Source organism: Podarcis liolepis (assembly GCF_965112155.1).
Source record: "Podarcis liolepis genome assembly, chromosome: 7".
In the NCBI taxonomy this organism is placed as follows: Eukaryota; Metazoa; Chordata; class Lepidosauria; order Squamata; family Lacertidae; genus Podarcis; species Podarcis liolepis.
The window spans coordinates 35,123,505-35,144,422 of record NC_139561.1 but is presented as its reverse complement, the minus strand read 5'-3'; the positions used below and the strand labels follow the sequence as shown (position 1 = coordinate 35,144,422).

Genomic DNA, 20,918 nt, shown 5'->3' with positions numbered 1-20,918 from the left:
TTACACAGTGCACTTGTGATGGAAAAGCCCCCTATAAAACAACACTGCCTTCCTGTAGGGCAAGCGGCTGGGATTACAGCCACAGTTTTGTGAACAAGCATGCTCAAGTGTCAGTCCTTTTCCTTTGGTCTAGAAATCATTTGGGGCGCTTGTCAAAGGCAAATTCAATTCCTTGCCGAAACATTTACTTTCCCCCTTGTTTTTCATGGGTGATCCATACATTTGGCATACTATAAACTCTGTAAAGTCTAGACTCTTCAAATTTATAAAGAATAATTGCTTGAAAACATTTTTAGCATATTAAGTAAAGTTGTAATATGCTTCAAGGAAGCACCTTCAAAGTACAGTACATGGCCTCGAGAGTCTTGTTAGCACTGGTGGAGGTTAAATTAAGCTCTTGAATTGGTTTGGCCCCTAAGAGGTTGATTGGACCAGCATGCCAGAAGCTAAATCCCTAGCATGCCCTTCAAAAGAACCCTGGGTGTTGATGGAGCTATGACATACTTCTGTCCATTCCTGAGAAACTGCTGTCCATCATCTTCCCCAAAAAACCTGCTAATTTTTTAGAACCAGCTCAGCAAACTACTCCCAACGCAGAGCTAGTAGGTCTGAAGTATACTATTGTTCCTCAATGATCTGCTTGCTCTCTTTGATTTTGCCTTTTATTATCATCATCATCATCATCCATCATTATTTTAAATCTTCTTAGAGTTCAAGTGCAAACTCAAAAAACCACTTAGGCACCTAACTATGCTATAGGGCAGGGTTTCCCAAACTTGGGTATCCAGCTGTTTTTGAACTACAATTCCCATAATCCCTGACCACCAGTCCTGCTAGCTAGGAATGATGGGAGCTGTAGTCCAAAAACAGCTAGCGACCCAAGATTGGGAAACAATGCTATAGAGGAACAGGTAGAAGCAAAGTTGGGGAGCAGCCGTAGCTTAGAGCACGTGATTTGCATGCAGAAGGTCTCAGGTTCAATAACTAGGTTGGACTGGGAGACCCCGTCTGAAATCCTGCAGTTACTGCCTGTCAGAGTAGGCATTACTGAGCAAGATGGAACAATGATCTGACTCAGTATAAGGCAGCTTCCTATGTTTCTTGTGTCCAGAGCAACTAAGAGGTCAGCAACCTTAGGAGGGATGCATTCTCGTGTAAAGCTACTCTGTGGGCAGTTCTTAGCTGGGAGCAGGTGTAGAAAGTACAAAGAGCTGGTAGGCAGCAAGATAAAATCTTGGTGGCATGGCAGTAAGGTATGCTTCTACTGGAAGGCACAGGATCCTGTGTTTAGGGTGGTGGTTGAATTCCCTCTCAGGTGAGCAGCTTGCATGACAGCATTATGTTAAATGAATGTGTTATAAGCACACCAGAATAAAAAAAAAACTGTGTACCATTGTTGTCCAAGATTGACAAAGCCACTGCAAAGTTTGGAAGAATCCTATGAAAAAAAATTAGACTGCACCCAAAGCTACTTAGTTTGGAAAGTTTCTATTTAGACAGCCAATAACAGCTTTGGGCATCATACAACCGTGTCAGCCTTTAAAATTGTTGCGTCAGGAGGCAGGCAGAAAATGCTTCCTTTTGGAAATTTTGAAATAATGTTTCTACCTGCTCCTGGAAGATAGCTGCTAAATTCTCTTTAAAATGACAATTGCAGCAAATAATCACTGCTTTGTTACACTTATCATCCCAGCATCCCCCATTTTCTCCCTCTATCTGCCAATTTGCTGCTCCTGCCTCTACTTGCTTTTTATATTGTACGCATCATAGGGTAGGGACTTGACCCTTGGCTATGCAACTATACAAACTAAGCCTTAGGCGCACTGATGTTGCTTACACAGAATGACAAATAATAATATCCCCTACATCAATTTTTTGTAATGAAGAAAATGCCTTACTCGTGTAAGACATGCCACACTGTTCCTGTTTTAAACAGGGCAGAACAACAGACGGTCAGCACCCTGCTCATGGCTACACAATATGCCCAGGGCTAAGTTCCGGTTTGAACCCAGGGATTCTAGACTTGAAACAGAGCAATTTGTCAAGTGGACAGCACCTACTCTTGCCCTCAAAATCTATTTATTTGGAGGCCTGGTGGGTTGTCTGTAAAAAATAAATCTCCCCTAGTATGTGTGTTCCCTTTTCAACCCAGTAACTCTTAACTATTAGCTTTCTATGTTAAGCACAACCACCCGTCACCCAAACTGTAACTTATAAAGTATTTCTTTTTCTCACATGTTCTCCCCACTTAACTACATTTAATGAGCAAATGGCTTTACCGTGGGGTGGGGGGGTGCTACAGGGGTGGGGAGGGCAATACAGCAAGGAAGGGAAACCAATTTGCTAATCCCTGTTAGCAGGGTGCCAGCATGATGCTTGCACTGGTCCTATGAAAAGGTTTGATAGAGCAGCCATTATCTATATTGGATGCAACTTTTTTTATTTTATTTTTTGGAAAGGCTCCTCTCTTTTTATTAAGCCAACTAATGTAAGAATCTTCAGAAATCTAAAGCTAATGTTTTATCTGATTAACAGTTTTGAAAAACACAGACTTACCTGTTTGCCCTGAACTAAAACATTAGTAATGGACGGTGCAAGGCTGTCCACTAGTTTACATAAAAGACTTGCTGCGAAGCGAACAACAGACCTAAGGGCAGAAAACAGAGCAGTCCTGCTGGATATCAAACACGAGTTTAATGAATTCGAGAATCTGTTTGAAATTGTGTTGCCATATTTCATCAATCCCCAAAACTAAACATTAAAATATGTATATGGTATTTTGTACTTGAGTTCTCTTTTCGTGAAAGCTCTTTTTTTGGGGAGAGGCTAAATCTTCAATTATTTAAGCACTGAAACAAGAACACTAAAAACGGCTATGTTGGGAACACATTTTGAATTCATTAAACTGCATACAACATTACAAGACATTGCTGTTCCTTTCTCTGACATTGCAACATGATGGCTCGATGAAATTATGTAAAGAAAAAAACATTCATTGCTTCAGACCTCCTTGGCAATTTGCATTCAGAAAAAATTCTCTCATTAGATAGGTGTTTTAGCTCTTCTGTTTTGGATCTTCTGAATAAGAATTAAGATACTTAAACCAAATGCAATTGTTGCCTTTTTGTATAGGAATTCGAAGTGTTTCAGATTCCTAAAGACACTGCTTGAGAAAGCAGAAAGTTTCCTGTTGTGAGGGAAAGTTACAGGGCACGCAAGACATATTTAACACCACTTGACAATCTCTTGGTCTTAAAATAAACTAAACATACCACACTCATATATGTAGGTAATGAATTTCAGTGGTCAAGTTTTGGTAGCCACTTGCCAAAGACAGCAGTGTTTTATGGTGGATTCAGTAGGTCCATTTTGATAGTGATTAAACTCGCCATATGCAAAGCTCACTTCCCCATTAATGAAAAATATATGCAGCCAGCCAGCACATATTGAAAACTACATATGATCATGTGATCGGAGCATTCACAGCATGAAAATAATTATCATATTAACCCAGGGTTTTTAACCTCTGCTTCTCAGACTGAACAAAATGCACATCTACAAGCAGGCAAAATATATGCTCAACAGCTGCTTGCAATGAATCCATTATACTTGTTTTTTGATTCAAATATTCAGCACCACACCTGAAATGTTACTGCCCAGCAGCAGATAAACCATGTCATCTTCAGCAGATGATGTGGAAACAGTATAACTTTCTATGTGTATGCGTGGATATACCATAGCAGTGAAAACGTAAACCATGTAAAGTGTTGGGTTTTAAAATGGGCTGCAGTGTTTAAGAGTGATAGATATTGAACGGCTATCTTTTCTACAAAAGAAAATCAAACGTAACAATATTTCTGAAGTAACTGGATGTTTCACATTGCGCAACACAGGATTTGTAACTGCAACTATTATTTTTCACAAACATTAATGAATGAGTGTGTGATATTTCACTAAGGTAGCGTAAAATCCATCAACCAAATTGATGTGGATTTGTATGATGGCGGGTGCACACACTCCTTAAAATCAAGAGCCAAGCACTGGGAAAAGATAAAACAGCAGCACCATAAGCAAAGACTATCAAAATGCAAATAAGACAGCACATGTCAAGCGGCACAGCTCCAAACCTCTATGCCCTTTACCTGCTTCCCGTGGACTACCAAAGTTGTAATATGGGGGGCTAAAGAGGCAGCGAATTTCTGAATGTATGCCGCACTGCAGCGAAGCACCAACCTAGATGTGGCATATGACAATTATGAAAGAGGAATTCAAGAGGAAGACCGTTTCCACATTTATTTTGTACAAAATATGCCTAGTGATCCAGGGACTTTAGAGAGCTAGTTAGGCATGTCCGAGAAGAATGGTGTGTGCACGTCTTGAGAACCAGAAACGGAAACACCCACTGGGGACGCTGAACTAGTCATGAAATTCTTTAGAAGTGATTTACCGTATTTTTCGCTCTATAAGACGCACCAGACCACAAGACGTGCCTAGTTTTTGGAGGAGGAAAAGAAAAAAATATTTCTTAATCTCAGAAGCCAGAACAGCAAGAGGGATCGCTACGCAGTGAAAGCAGCGATCTCTCTTGCTGTTCTGGCTTCTGGGATAGCTGCGCAGCCTGCATTCGCTCCATAAGACGCACACACATTTCCCCTTACTTTTTAGGAGGGGAAAAGTGAGTCTTACAGAGCAAAAAATACGGTATTCCGACATGTTGTTAGGAAGATATGGCCATAAGAAGGGCTTGCTGGATCAGACCAGTGGCCCATCTAGTCCAGCATCCTATTCTCACAGTGGCCATTCTAGATGCTTATCCTATGGGAAGCCCGCCAGCAGGCCCGGAACACAAGAGGACTCTCCCATCCTGTGGTTTCCAGCAACTGGAATCCAAAAGCATACTGTCTCTGACAGTGGAGGTAGGGCATAGTCAACCAGTTGGTAGCTGCTGACAGCTTTTTAGACAACTACAGGGAGAACAGGCCACAATAGCTAAATGGAACCCCATGTACACAGATAGTTATCTTTCTGGATCCCAGTTGCTACAGACAAACAAGGGGAAATAGCTGCCACTTTCATGGTCTCCTTGGGAACACCCAGAGAAATATGACTGGTCACTGCTGTTAACGAAATGCTGAGCCAGACACAGCATTTATTATTCTGGCCACTGACTGGCTTACTGAGAGCATCTCAGTTTAATTCCATTCCGAGACAGAAACAGGTTTCCAAAAGAAGATCACTAGACTCCTTTCCTTGCACAGCTGAGGTATCAGAGGAGCCCATTCAAAAGACTGATGGCCAGACAGCTGCACATTCCTCCTGTTTTACTGTACATCTAATTCTAAAGGTATTGGGGTGAAGCAATGACATGGGAAGCAAGGCATCAAAGCAATCATAACTGGGTAGGAAATACAGATGACACGCATGAACCTTAAAAATAATGACTTGTATCGAAGGCAGCAGTAAGCAACTATCAGTGCAAGGATTTCTGCCTGCACAAAAGGACTTTCCCCCTCTCCTCTCCTTCTAAATCTGTTCTTCAGACTCCCCCAACCCTTAAGAGCAGATCTTGGGAGAGCATTGGGAAAGGAAGCAGGGGGCAGGGCAGGAAAAGAGTTCCATTGTGCAAGCAGAAATCCTTGTGCTGATGGGACAGTTACTTAGTGCTGCACTGGATACATGCCAACATGTATTTTAAAGGGCTTAGCAAAAGCAGTTTTAGCAAGTCAGTAATTCCCAAAGTGAAAAGAATGGGTCCTATCTAATTCATAACATTCACGCTGCAGTAATCAAAAGGGTTTTTTAATAGTGCAAGTTGTCTGTTAATGCCATCTTTCTTGGTTGTTTTCCCTCTTTTTCTCTTAACCAGCACTCAACTCTACAATGTGATTCATCCTATAGGTGCTATCAGGACTCAGTCAGTTTTCAACAGTAGCGCTCACTTCTGAATATTGTGAAGAAGAGATGAAAGTGTTCCTCACCAGATGCAGAGTGCACTTACCACTGAATAACTATAGAGAATCCTTCAGCATCAGATATTAAGGGGAAGAGCCTCCAGATAATATACCAGTGTTCCAGCCAGAACTTAAGACCCCACCCTCCTTTTTCTACAAACTTAAGTAATGGCTGCACACAGCCGGAAGAGGAACAAAAACACATTATTAAAGTGTATGCATTAGAAGCCCGCCCCCCAAATGTAGCTCATTTACTTAAATTGCAGAGAACTAGATGTAAACGTGTAGCGCAGAATTCAACGAACATAGTGCAAAAATATTAACAAGAAGCTGAACACTAAATACAAACCAGAGCTTTCTGCTGCCAGCTTTTCGATAGATTCTTTCAATCTGATCAGAGACTGTACCTAATTCACAAGTAAAGTGAAAAAGAGAAAAAGAAAGAAAGGAAAAGAAGGTGGAGAGGTTATACTGCAGCTGGATAATGAGTTTGATCTATGCTGTAAGCTCATTTCATCTTGCTGTGTAAGGGCAGCACTGCCAATTCTGTCCACAATATGAAATACCTGATGGACCCCACTTTCCCATTTATGAATATGCAAGAGCATAAATGTATGTGCATACGCGCATTTTGCTTACGTACTTCATTGGTTTCTGGCAGAAAACAGATGAGCAACAGGTATCCTTTGGCAATTGTAACCTGCAGAGCTTGCCCTTATCATTCGTAACCTAATGTACAGTTATGTAGCTAAGCAGTTAGAATACCAATTGCTAATGTTTTTACTAAGGTGAGCCTTTTGTGCGAGGCAGGCCTGTAGTTGCTTTGTGATTCTGCACTAGCAAAGCAATAGTTAAGCCTCTTCCAAAGCCCTTATTTGTACAGTTTCTTCAAACTGGGCCACAAGAGTCATTTTGATGGAACTTGTCAGAGAAGCTAAAAATGGAGCAAACCAGCTGGACTGAATTACCCAATTGCTAAGAATCCCAGTGCAGATTTTCACTATAACCCTACCGAAGAATTTCACTCCTAGTTTCTATTAGTTATATAATATTACTTGTTATATAGTTTCTCGTGTGTGTGTGTGTGTGTGTAAGCTTCCTGTAACATAACAAGGGGGAGAATCAATCAATTGGTACGAAAACTAAACAGGTTTTTGAGGCTAGACAATGCGTTCTATGGAGATCTGTCTTTAAAGTCCAGGAGCTCCAGCTGGTTGAAAATGCAGCCGCTGTGGTCCAGATGGGTGTATGGACATCACATTCAAGAACACATGTAATATACTAGCTGTACTGGCTTTCAATACATTTCCAGCCCCAATTTAATTGATTGGGCCCAAACTACTTAATGGAAGGTCTACGACCATCCTGCTCACACAATGAGATCTCAATCAGAGGCCCTCTTGGTGTGTCCACCCCCAGGTTTGTAAAGTGGGCATCCATGATAGAAAGGGCCTTTTTGGTGATGGCTCCACACCTTTGGCACTCTCTCCTAGTAGAGATGAAGCAGATGGCTGCACCTCTGACTTTTTGGCCTAAAGATTGACCTTTCATGAGTATTTTTTCCTCCTGCTCACTGGATGGAGTTTAGAATACTGTTATGTCATTGGAGTTCAGAATCTGTTTTATTTTGGGGGTTTTTTGTAATATTGATTTTATTTTTACTTATATGCTAAGCTACTTGTATGGAAAAATAGACACGAAGAGGAGTAATAATAATTTTATTTGTTCAGCTGTAAGCCATAAGGAAGGCATTCAGAACTGAGAACTGAGCCATAAATTTGGCTCTTGATTTCTTAAGTTGACAATGCAAGTAAGCACTCAAACTCACTTGGTGTAGTAAATTCTTCCTGTGGCTAAACTCAGACAGATACTTTTTATATAGAGGACAAAGTAAGAGTAAGACAAAATAAATAAGATCTATGAACCAGCCATTCTGATACTGATTTATGTTTTTCATTAGCAACACGAGGATGGTCATCATGATGCAATCAGCTACCTCTGGAAAATGGAAAGGAATTTATCTCCTTAGTCACAGAGAGATACGTTTTAAACAGATGTGACATTGATCCAAAAGTTTGAATATGTTCCCCTTTATTGCACAAACTGTTTTTGGCAGACAAGGTGTAACACATTTGCAAAATATTATCATTGAGATGTTTTGCAAAATGTGTTACATTTTAAAGAAAGAGAGGACTAATATATGGGGGGGGCGGGTGCTGCACCTGTGAATTGATCTGTGTCTCTGCACTTCTTAATGCAGTGCAGCCAGTTTTAAAAACTGTATTAAGCTTCCAACAGCAACATTAAAATAACACATTTGTATAGAAAACCAATGTGAAGATTCTACAATTTCAAACATGCACAACCTGCATTCCAGCTTCACCTTACCATAGCAAATGAAACCTTCTTCCCCCACAAACCACATGCTCAGAATTATAAACAGGCAACCATATGGTGTACAGACTATTTAAGAGAGTTAATACATTTAACGGTTCATTCCACTCTACAGTGTACGAATGCATGTTTCCCATTTTAAATTGAAAGTGCTTTAATGGAGAGGAAAATAGCAACACAACTTGCAGTGTGCATACCCATTATTCATGTTCATCTATGGATGTGCAAAATTGCCTCCTGCAATCATACCTTCCTTGGTGATGAAATTCGGGCCTTCTCTTTTGAGCAAAATGTTCAGCAGAATTGCTTGGCTTGCTAGGCAGTTGCAGTCCTGATAAGGAACAGCCATAAAATGTAAATCAATAGCAAGGAAATGCCAAATGTTACAGGTTTAAGCTGCTTTTCATTGATGCTATGTACACAAAACCAGGTGTGTTTAAGGAAGGCGTCTCTTCGGAAATTTCAACTCTCTATCTCATTTCCTATGGTGGTAATGGCACTTAACAGGAAAAAAGACTCAGTCTATGTGAAGGAATGCTCACTTGAAAGCTTCCAGATCTATATAACAAAGTCAGAAAAATTGTAGGACATCCTGAGTGGTAAATGTTACTCTGTGGTTCTATACCACCAAACTCTAGCCTGAAGTCCTCCAGATGTTATGGATCATAACCCCTATAAACTCCAGCCAGAATTTCCAGGGGTCAAAAATGATAGAAATTGCAGTCCAAAACATCAGGAGAGCACCGGGTTGGGGAAAGCTGGTCTTAATCCCTAAATGAGTTATAGGCAAGGACTTCCAACATTTATGAAAGATTACCATAGTGAAATTAAACACTGGATTCTCCCAGATTCTATCCCTGACATTGCAGTTCCTTAGAGAAACCTCTACAGTGCTTGTGGTAAAACATGCTAAGTACCCAATTTGAAGACCTCTGGACCAGATAGGGTAAACTCTATGTTTCCTCCTGTATTATCATCACCTTTCATATTTTCTGTTTTGACAAAAAGGTGAGGTTTGGGAATATTTCATGAGCATTCCCGCTTGCTTAGATTAAATAAAACAGATTGTGTAGGATGCATGCCAGTGTCTATCCTCTTCAGTGAGCTGCATGCCTTAAGAGAAAAGCACAGATGGGTCGCAGTATATTTAGTTTTTCCTTTATACTTACATTCAGTTTCTGAAGAATCTCATAAGTCGGCCTGTTTTTCCAGTCATTAGCATTAATATCTGGCTGTTGTTCCAGTTCAGTCAAGTGTGGTGTGCTGGTTTGTCTCTTTACTTTTGAATGTTTTGGGAGGTCAAGCTCCTCAAAACTCTTAAATTCTGGAGGCCTGCAGAAAGACAATATTGAAATCTCCCAAATCCAGTGAAACATTTTAACTATAAATCTTTGTAATTTGATTTGGTGGTGGTGGTGGGGAATCTAGTGAGGGGGCTTTGGGATGCTATAGGTTAATGTCCTACTTTAATTTGATTTCAAGCATACATACTCTTCTGTGTCACTTATTCTTAAGAAATCCAGTTGTTCAACAACTGCTCCAGAAATTATTGTCTGTAATGGAGAAGAAAGGGAATAGGAGAGTAATAATAAAAGTTAGCAAAGACATTACACTGCCCTCGTATAGGATGATCTAGAAAGACTTAACTAAGTGAGATATATAGAAGCTATTCCCTCCAACTAAAGCTTTAAAAATATATATGCTAATGAATGTTCCCATCTTCAGGCATGGTGCCAGGTTGTTCCAGGTGAGACTAGAGAACTGCAGCTTTATGTTCCCTGAGGTTGCAAGTGGCATGGGCAGGGGAATGAATTAGGACAGACCTGACTGGGAATGACCCAGCTCATGTCCACTAGATAACAAGGAGTGGCCAGCAGCACCATCACTTATTCTCCAGCTTCCCGTCCTATCCACTCTTGGGATCAGCAAATACATTAACACTACACACCGCTGTGGATGTGGGTTGAACACAGGTTAATGACATGTGTCTTGTATGTTATTGTTTTGTTTGTTACTGTGTTATATATGTTTAATTTTTATACTGATCTTCTGATAAAGCACTGTATAGAAATATAATGAACAAATGAACAAGGCAAGGAAGACTTTCTTGCTACCCGTGCTCACTAACCTTGGACGTACACCTGCCTTGCTCCATGCTGGTCTTGCTTAGGGTCACTTATTGCACACTGTTTATCAGCTGCAATTTTCCAAGCAAGGGTGATTTGGAGTAGGGCTTTTAAGAGGTAAGTGGCAAGGAGAATTTGTGAGCAACAAAGGGGTGGGGTGGGGATCTTCTTAATAAGGCTAAGGGGCCTTAACTGGAGAGGGGGCTTAGAACTATGTCCCCAAGAGGCTGGAAAAAAGAGAGCAAAGCTCAACCTGCATTGGCATCTTCCTTGGTGAACCAGCCCATGGAACTCTGGGAATTGAAGCTGTTTGAGGGGGGAAAGTCTCAGCACTCTAAGAAATCCTACCAAGAGCAGCCACCTGCCTTTTTAATAGTATTGAATCTTAGTACCTTATGCACCTTGGCCTGAAAGGAGCCCAGCATGTCCTTGGCATCCATTGAAATGGGGTTAACCTTGGACCAGGCACTCCAGAACAATAAAAGCTTTCAAATTAGTGCTATGCATCTTGTTGGCCAAGACCCTCTGAGAGGAAAACAGAGTACAGTAACTTCCCAGGTAAATGCTTCTGGGTTAGCCAGAGCATCTCAGCCTCCAGGATATCAGATGGAGGAGCTTTGGCCAAAAATGCGTTGTTGGGCCCTGAACGATGTTCTCTTCCACTGGAAGGTGCTACAATTTCCAGACTGATATGTTCATCAGGTCCAGAAACTAGGACCTCCTTGGCCAATACAGAGCCACAAAGATGACTTCTGAATCAGAGAAAAGGGGGGGAATGCCTACATCGGAGCTGATGGCCACTCCAGCTCCAAAACATCCAAATCCAAGGCATCCTGTGGTCAGCAAGATCTGGTGAGGGCTGTATGGTACAGACATGACCTATATCTCCAAAAGGGGGCTCACAAAGATATTGTTTCCTACACAAAGGCAGGAAGGCCAGATCCCTTCCTCTTAGCAGTTAGGATTTTTATTTTGAGTCCAAGCCAAGAGGAGACAGTATCCTGGATGCTGACTGACCTCCAGATGCCTTTAGGAAAATACCTCCATATTTAATTATCCTAGTCTTCTTCTAACAACATGCTGTGCTACAGATATATAAAGCATACATCTAAGACTTTATTAGGCTTTCCTCTCTTTTTTTCCTTCTCCCTAACCCTGCCAGCTGAATTCTATGCACAAATATTTATGTGCTATTGGAGAACAATGCTGCACTTTATGCTATCAATATTTTATTAGGCACCCATACTATTTGCTATTAATTCATCAAGTAGTCACATAACTTTTTGGCAGGGGGATATTTCCAATTAAACCTGTTTTTAAGGCCTTTTTGTTTAAAAGGGTTTCAAAGTGGTGAAGGAAAGGAAACAGATTCAGGTACAGTGAAACTTATGTAAGAAAAAATATTTTGATAGCAATGCCACCACAATAGGATACTGAATGGAATGCAAAGACACGGTGGTTTGGTTTGAGGATTTTGTTTAATGCCGATGCTGCTTTTTTCTGTTTAACTTGCGTATTCCCCTTGAGCACAAATTACAGGCTGCAAATGTGAAAATTATGGCTAAGACAGGGAACCTTATAAATTTTGCAGCTGAAACGGATGGAAATATTGTTATGCAAATATTGCAAGCTAAGATTATGCAGCTTTCCCATGAATTAACATCTAAAAGCATATATATATATATATATATATATATATATATATATGCATGCATACAAATGCAAAAGCTGGAAGTAAATTATGAACGTGCAGTATATATTCCCTTTAATAGATAATGCATTATCGGCATTTCACAATCTCAGTATTTCAGTTTTCTCTCCTCGTTTTAATGAAATGGACGATATCCAAGACACGACACAAGATTAATTTAGGAAATTAATGATTAGCAAAAGGAAATGCAGCATGATTAAAACTTGAGAAATTTAGTGTGCAAAGATCAAGTTGATCATGCCAGTGTGACTCCAGCAACCAATCCCAAATTCTTAATTGCTGAGAGTTCTGCAAACAACCCCCCCCCCAACACACACATCAGCAGATCTAAGCACTCTAGTAGTTTCAAAAGGCAAGGAATAGAAATACAGCACCGCCGAACCACACTTTCCCCCCATAGAAAACCTGAACTGATGTTTGCTCCAATTCAGCTTCAAAGAATGGGTTTTCTTGGGGAAAACTTGGGGCCAAAACTAACAAAGAAACACACACACACACACACACACACACACACACACACACACTATGCTCCAGCACAGAGCATTGGAGCACGGATCTCTAGCTGGAAAGAGTAAAGGTGAGTGTGGGTAAGCCCTGTGTTTCTTCAGAAAATGAGAAAGGGCCCTCAAAGTTCCCTGAAATGGGCACCTGTGTTGGGTCCCTGATCAGAAGCGAGTAGGTGGGTCAAAGGGTGGGTGGGGCAGAGGAGCCAGACTTGAAAGAATGGGACAGGGCTCTGCACATGAACAGGAACCCTGGAAACTATAGAGCCGGCACCTAACTGTCAAAGCCAATTCGACAGGCAGTGAAGCACAAGGTGGAGGGGCAAGGCAGTTTCTACAACAGCATACCATCCTATAACTGATTATGTCCAACTTACAGTCATGCTTTCTTGAAGATGTTTTTTTAAAAAATACACTACAGTGCAATGAAGCTGAGGTCACCTTCAAGAACTTGTATGTAGAGATGAAAGCATAAAGCAGATCTTGATTAAAAATTAGCCCATTTTTTAAAGTTAATACCCACCATGAATAAACACACTACATAAACAGCAACAACCGTCAAAGAAATAAAACATTCTTCTAAAATGCTTATTAATTATTAAGTAAATCTACATGGAAAGGTAACTGGGGAAGGAGAACAAGTGTCCTCTGAGGACTTTGAATTAGCCCCGCTTTAAAAGAATAACACACTTTGTAGCATAGGACTGAGAAAAGTCCCATATGATAGTATGGCTTTTAATCAGATAAAAGATTACTAAATAAAAAAGAAAGGATGCAAATTCCCCCGATGTCTGGAAATAATAAAGCATGCACACGTATGAGCCACACATATTACTGTAAGATTTTATCCCAGCAGGAACAAAATAAAGATAATTAAAACCAACAGGACCACCTAAACTACTGTACTTTCTGTCTCTCTGTATTTCAGGGCAGGATGAGCTCGTCTGGTTTCCAAAAACAGCAGCAATCAAATTTCGTTTGGCAAGGCTACATAGTTGCACGTACAAAAAGGCCAGCTTACCTGTAGCCTGTCAACATGAACCTTTACTCCACCAACAACTCCCTTCTTGAAACTGGCCAGCATGTCAAGTATCGGATTGAATCTGCTTCCCCTAAGAGTTGGAAAATGAAATGTATCAATAGGGCAAACTTGAACCATCTAGAAGTGATAGGAGTTTTTGCATCTGTTGAGCGCTTACCTTATATTGTCCTCCCGAATAAGCACAAGGAACAGGGGGCGGCCATGCATTTTCCAGTACTGTTTAATGAACTGCAAGGCATTCTGCATAAATACAAAAATAACAATAAATGAGAGGAGGGAGCAGAATGGTGCAACTAGAACACTTCAACTACAGGAAACTCATGAAATGTTCAAAACAGGTCAGGAAGATTTCATTTCTTTCATTTATTTATTAAAAAATCATAAAAGCATTTCTGAACTGACCCAGTGTGGGGATTATTGCAAATGATTTTGCAACACAGAGGGTTTCACTACATGCAAATTGCCAGATCAAGCCATTCAAAAGCCCAAGGACCAAAAGGAAACGAACAGAGAAATGACATTTGGTGCATGTTGTTCCGAAGTTCCCAGAACAGCCCTTATGAGATGCTGATTGGGAGTCAACAAAATCTCTCATTGAAGAGCTGCATTTCAACTGCTGGCCCAGCCAAGAAAGGTCTCTTTTAACAGGTGACCAGTTTTCTGTAACTGCCCCCTTGTTGCATCAGTCACACTTCTCCCTATCCATGAATGTATGACTCTGACGCCTACCTATGCAAGCATGTGTTGCTACCAACTTCAATCAATTTAATATCCACCATCCCCATATGGTGTCCAGCCTTCTCTCTCATAGCATAGAACACTGCAAATAATTCTGAATCTCACAAAGTGGGTGATAGTGGGTGACTACTCTGCAATACTTTCCAATGACTGCTGTAAAGCTGTAACGGGACCCCTGACCATTAGGTCCAGTCGTGGCCAACTCTTGGGTTGTGGCACTCATCTCACTTTATAGGCCGAGGGAGCCAGCATACAGCTTCCAGGTCACATGGCCAGCATTACTAAGACGCTTCTGGCGAACCAGAGCAGCACACGGAAACGACGTTTACCTTCCTGCTGGAGCGGTACCTATTTATCTACTTGCACTTTGACCTGCTTTCGAACTGCTAGGTTGGCAGGAGCAGGGACCGAGCAACTGGAGCTCACCCCGTCACGGGGATTCGAACCACCGACCTTCTGATCGGCAAGCCCTAGGCTCAGTGGTTTAACCCGTGTCCCAATGACTGCTGTAGTTGCCCTTTAATATTCTATTATACCTCTTTTCTCAATGCTGTCTATCCTCTGCCTTCATGTTTGCCCTAGATGTGTCATTTGAAATGTTGGAAATGTTCTACATCTGTGTAGGGAAAGGCATGCAAACCCCACTGATGTTCTTGTGCAACTCCAAATGCAGCAACATTCACTGTGCTGTGAACATGAGATCTGTGCACCCCCAATTCTGGCTTCCCCAGAATTAAGACAGTGAGGCTTAGTTTCAAGTAAGCAAACATGGAGTTGTAGCCTCAAAATGAAAACTGTGTTCCCTCCTTATCAGGATTGCAGCCTAATGAGCCATTGCTTAAGTTTTAAAATGTAAAACATTTAATGGGCACCAGGTTTTACATGTGCACATTTACACCTACCTTAATGTCATCAATCAGCATCATCACATCCTGAGACATGAAGAAATCACTTAGATCAAAGATTATTGGGTAGCAAACAACAGTCTTGCCAAGGATTCGATAAATCTACCGAAAGGGAAAAACAAACATTTCCTTTAATACTGTATATAGGATGCTGTTAACCAAATCTTATGAAGAAAAAAAATCCATATTCTGTTTTATAATTAAAACTCGGCACTAAGACAAATCATGCAAATGAAGGAAGCTTTTATATTCATTTTGAGTGTGGCATAAACTTTCATAGGCAAGTGCCCGACTTTATCATATGCATGAAAATTTTCAGGCAAGTAACCACAGAGGTGACTTTTCCTTAAAGAATCTGGGCAAAGCTTTTGGTAAACTTAAGCCATGTGAATTGCTTTCAGAGTTTAGAGGATAATTCAATTGTCCTCCAATATTTACACGCAGACCTCCTCCATTATTCACACTAACGAAAGCATGCAGAAGAGCCATTTCTTGCACAGACCTTTGATGTTCCAAGGCAGCCTACTGGTCGGTCAGGTCTTCCCGAGAGTCCCAGTTTGTCATTGACCCCCAGATGGAAGTAAGCCTGTAAAAACATCACAATGCACAAAGTCTAATGCACGAAACGCAGCTTGCATACTGTTTGGCAGTATTTATTTGCTACTGGGATCCAACAGGCCTTTTTAAAGTTCTAGCTAGAAATAAAAGATTTCTAGTTCTAGCTAGAAATAAAAGATTTCAAACTGGCTCCAATTAAACATAAATACTTTTTACTGATATAATAGTCCAACAATACAGTCTAAGATAAAAAATACTGGGGAATACTGGGCCATACAATGTTAACTTAAATTCCTCAATGGGCTTTCAAGAGGCCCGGGGGGGAAACCAGAAGAGTTGCACAGGTGGACTCATAGCAACTAAAGGAAGGGGTCCAATGGACCCTTATAGCCTAACAGGGTTTGGTTTTCCTAAAATAACTTTAAAAATAAGAAATCACTGTTGCAGGTTTGTGCTGTTAAGATAAAGTCAGCTTGCAGCAGAATTAATCCCTGATGGAAAATTTACTCCCAGGTGCAATGAGCCCCTATACGGATCTGTAATACATGTGTCTGTGCACATGTGTGTGTGTTGTCGTTGTATACAAATAAATGTAATGGGTTGTTGTTGCAAAATGACAAAAAGCATCCCCTTCAGTATTCTTAAGGGATTGAAGTAACAACCAAATGATGCAGGTAAGATGCCGTTTTCCCTACCTGAATTTGATAAGTTGTTGGGGTTTGAAAAGAGCCCAGCCTTTTCAGTGGTGGCTTCCCACTTGTGGAATGCCCCCACCCCCACCCTGGAGAGGCTTGCCTTGCGCCAGAATTACATATTTTTATGCGCCAGGCAAAATCATTTCTTTTTCAACAGGCCTTTGGCTTTTAATTATCTGTGGCTGCCTTGAGCAGGTAGGATGTTTTAATTCTGTCTTTTTAAAATAATACTGTCTTTTAGATTTGTCTTCGTTTTCTCTTAGGACAATTTTAATGTGTTTGTTTGTGGATACATTGTTTATATATTTGAGTGACCTTGGTGAAAAGCGACCAACAATTTAAACTAAAGACAAACGAACAAATAAATGTCCCATTCATTTAAATAGAAGTAAAGCCTTGATAAGTTAAACACTCACTGAACTGTGTGTGTGTGTGTGTGTGTGTGTGTGTGTGTGTGGTATTCATCAATATGGAGTACCAGCACCTCTCTCTTTTTTGCACTCACGGCACTTTTATCACTATATGAGTACCAACACCTCATTTCTTTTACCAAAAAAGGAGCACTGGTTGAATAGATGTATAAATGGTTGAATATATACATAAATCGTTGACATATATTTCAAGCAGCTGCTGGGGTAAATAGCAGCCCCCTTAGCTTGGGAAGCAGGGTCTTAGCTGGGATGGGTCGGTGTGGTTTCTGGAATGACTAATCCTTAGGTCTTACGATTAGATGCTCCTTCAGGCTAAAAGAGGATATTTATGGTCTCTGAGAGAAGAGATGACAAGTGAATGTGAACAGGAGAGGGAAATGATCTGGAACACCCCAAAAAAAAAATCTCACCAGTTAGTACTTTTTGCACACAGGATAGCTTCACTGAACACATTAACTCTTAGGGCCCTTGCCAAGGCAATCCATCTGCTGCTTTCTGAGCCAAGTAGGCTACAGGGAGCATGGTCAATGGTTCTGCAGCAGAGTGACCTTTTTAGAAATTAAAGGTCATCTCGTTACAGAATATCTAGGGAAAGAACACCCTCTTTCCCACTAGGAGGGTGTGGAGCTACTTGGAAAGAAAAGTGAGCACAGGAAAGGATTTCGGAGAGAGTGGCTCCTTGTCTTTTTAAGAGTGGTTAGAATGAAACTTGGAAGACACCAGACAGAAGAAAGAAATTTTTGTGCGCCCCACCCCCCCTTAAAATAAAAATCCTGTCCATTACTGAATAGTGAAGCTTTATCATCACCATTATGAAACTTATGGACAAACAATACTGATACGAACGCTTCATTATTCAACGAAGATTACCTGAATAACATTATTCAATACAATGAACTTGAGATTACAACAGCACCAGGAGCATTTCTTGCTCTTAAGTACAAGTACTGAACACATATTAGAGATTTCCTAGATACCAAAGAAAGTACATCATCTACTGCATCTCGCCATGATTCATTCCCACCTTATTTCTAAAGTTATTCCCAGTTTTGTAATTAAGTGTGTGTTTACTGAACAACAACGGACATATTTCGGAGAGTTTCAGGTATCGCTGGAATGGAACAGACACCAGATGATTCATCACAGCATAGGAAGCATATTTAGTAAGCAAAGAAACAAGAGGTCTACCTATAATGTTGAAAACAATGTCTTACTTTCACAAGCTCCTGTTGTGGCCATATCTGGATGGGTTCAACCTGCTGAGGAGTCTGTGTCTGGATTCCATATGTGTTCAAGAAAACCTGCAGGCTTTTTTTTAAAAAAGGGGAAATCACAAGGAATTAGAATGCAGCAGAACTGGAGCCTCCTATTAAATATGGATCTTGGTAGCAACTGGCTTTGAAAGAAATACTGGATTTCACACCTAGAATGCAATCCACCCCACAGAGGCTGTAAGACTGTGATGAGACTGTTAGAAATAGGATGTCTTAGTGTGTCAGAACATGTGCTAAAGCCAGCAAGCCAGCAAATGTGTGTTTGGCAATACCTATTTCTCAAAATGTCTCCTTAAAGAATTAAACTATCGAAGGCTACTATAGCCAAGCTGGGACCACATGGGATAGTTGCTACCAAAATCCATCATTTCCTGGAGCTGGGGAACTTAACTGGAGTCGGGGAGGGTTGTCTACAAAAAAAAATGAGCCTAAGGACACATTTGGAAATCTAATAAACAGTTGTGGGCATCACAAACTACCCATTTCACAGAAGAAAAATCCTCAGCACTAACCCCCAACAAGCAAAACAACTGCATCCAATCAGAACAAGTGAAACAGAGGCAAACAGCTCCTCCCCTGAAAAAAAACTTAGGCACCCCTGCATCACACCACCAGAAAGCAAAAAATATTTTTTTTTAAATTAGCAAACAGGTGAGACAGGGACCATTAGAGAGTTGGGCGTCTCAGGGCACGTTGGGGACTCAGCATTAGAACAGGAGATTTGAGCTGGATCCTGAAATTCAGCAGACAGAAATTGCTGCTCTTTTGAACAAGAAAAGGCACCAAGCCATGTTCCTAATATGTATACCAAGTCTGGTCAGTCCAGGGGATTCATACTGCCCAATAGTCTGCAGATCGTTCTTATAAGAATACTGCACACTGTTTTGCCCGAAAACAGCTCTGAGGCTTGAGCATTCACAATCCCATGTAGTCCATCAAAACATTTCTAAGTCTCAAATCACAAAGTTTCCGGTTCAGACACACAAGTCTCCAAAGAATGCATTCAAATCCAAGCACTGAGGCTCAGATCACTTATCTGAATGGCTTACCGTTGGCTTTCAGCAATCAACGCGACTTGGACCACCAGGTCATTTTCGAGAGGACCCTTAAAACGCAAGAGTAAAACCAACATTTTTATTGGTGGAATGTGTTGGCTGATTGTGAGCCACAATGAGATACAAGGACAACATGAACAATAACCATTCATTAATATGATTGACATCGTCTGGCCGCATTGCTGCTTTCCCTCGCTCTTTATTGCCCACTAATCAATTTGACGGTGCAGACAGGGAAATGGAGCACCAGGGAGGTAGCACACATAAATCTCAATGCCACCTGAGGAGCTGAATTGTCAATGCACTTTTGAGTGATGCAATAGTGGGATGTTAAGGACAGGTTCCTTCATTTATTTATTTTTTACTATTTTTGCATCAAAAGCGAAGGGAGGGGAGAGAATCAACAGCCTTTGATTTATTAGGCATGCATTGCATCATTAACAAAACAAAACAAAACCTTAATGTATTTTGCCAAGAACTGCAAGTCTCTTGATGATTTTCCAGCACCAATGCTGCTTTCATCTGCTGCACACACTCCTCATAGCAAAAAATGTACATTGACAGTATATATGGAGCTCCTCTACCTAAGATGGGAGCGTGATGACCCCCCTGCGCATTCCTTGGAGTACGCAGATCAGATCTCTACAAAGGAATGAACAAGCATGGTTGAGTGTCCATTTCTACATCGGAGTATATGCCAATCTCTGAGGTGAGGCATGTGTGCAAATAGGTTATATCAGTAATTATTTAAGTTTCCCTCTCCATATTCTTAAATAACACAAGTTAAAGAAACCTTATTACAGGGGTCCCCAACCTGTGGCCCGCTAGCTGCCCAGAAACTGATCCTTTAGTTTATTCTCACTTGTAATATTGTATTTCCAAATGTTTATAGAGGTTTGGTTTTATTTGACTTATTATATTTCCATGCCACTTTTCATTCCTGTGTAATGCCCTCTCATCAGATGTCAAGGAGATAAAGAACTACACAATGTTAGAAGGTAGCCCTGTATCAGGAAGTTTTTAACATTTGATGTTTTATTATATTATTATATTCTGCTGGAAGCTGCCCAGAGCGGCTGGGCGGTGTATAAATAATAAAATTCTTACTCTTATTATTAAATGAACTACAAAGTGACTTACAAAAACAAAACAAAAAATAACATTATAGAACATAACAGATCATCACATATACAGCATAAATCATATAGATGAATTAACAAATCATCAGCAAAGCAATTATATATCATCAGTAAAACAATAACAGTAAAATGCTATTAACAAAATAACTAGGCAAAACAGCACAATTACAACGAATAATATATTACAGCATTCATAAAGTATTACATCATTCATAATCTATGAAATATTAACAACATTAACAAAATAGCAACCAGAAATAAGCAAAACAGAAAACAAACTGTTGAATTCACATACACTCTCTCTCCACCCCCTTGACTCATAATATTTCACTCCATTCAGCTCCTTAATATACACATAGACATAATGCCCATGGCAGTAATGCCCTTCTGAAGGTT

General features: G+C 40.6%; 1 protein-coding gene across 9 annotated transcripts in view; it reads right to left on the bottom strand.

The window, feature by feature from the left end:
- Positions 1–20,918, bottom strand: part of PHKB (phosphorylase kinase regulatory subunit beta) — a 139,042-nt gene that overhangs the window by 20,821 nt on the left and 97,303 nt on the right. For 5 of the 9 annotated variants that reach the window (XM_083513565.1, XM_083513567.1, XM_083513570.1 and 2 more), the window contains 11 exons: positions 19,378–19,433; positions 18,269–18,362; positions 15,873–15,956; positions 15,368–15,472; positions 13,885–13,967; positions 13,707–13,797; positions 9,837–9,898; positions 9,515–9,677; positions 8,595–8,676; positions 6,301–6,358; positions 4,143–4,233 (listed from right to left, as the gene is read on the bottom strand). In XM_083513565.1, coding sequence (XP_083369691.1) covers positions 4,143–4,233; positions 6,301–6,358; positions 8,595–8,676; positions 9,515–9,677; positions 9,837–9,898; positions 13,707–13,797; positions 13,885–13,967; positions 15,368–15,472; positions 15,873–15,956; positions 18,269–18,362; positions 19,378–19,433 — 969 coding nt within the window. Of the gene's footprint in view, positions 1–2,556; positions 2,648–4,142; positions 4,234–6,300; positions 6,359–8,594; positions 8,677–9,514; positions 9,678–9,836; positions 9,899–13,706; positions 13,798–13,884; positions 13,968–15,367; positions 15,473–15,872; positions 15,957–18,268; positions 18,363–19,377; positions 19,434–20,918 lie in introns of all 9 variants that reach the window. The other 4 variants (XM_083513566.1, XM_083513573.1, XM_083513568.1 and 1 more) reach the window with 1 other exon arrangement.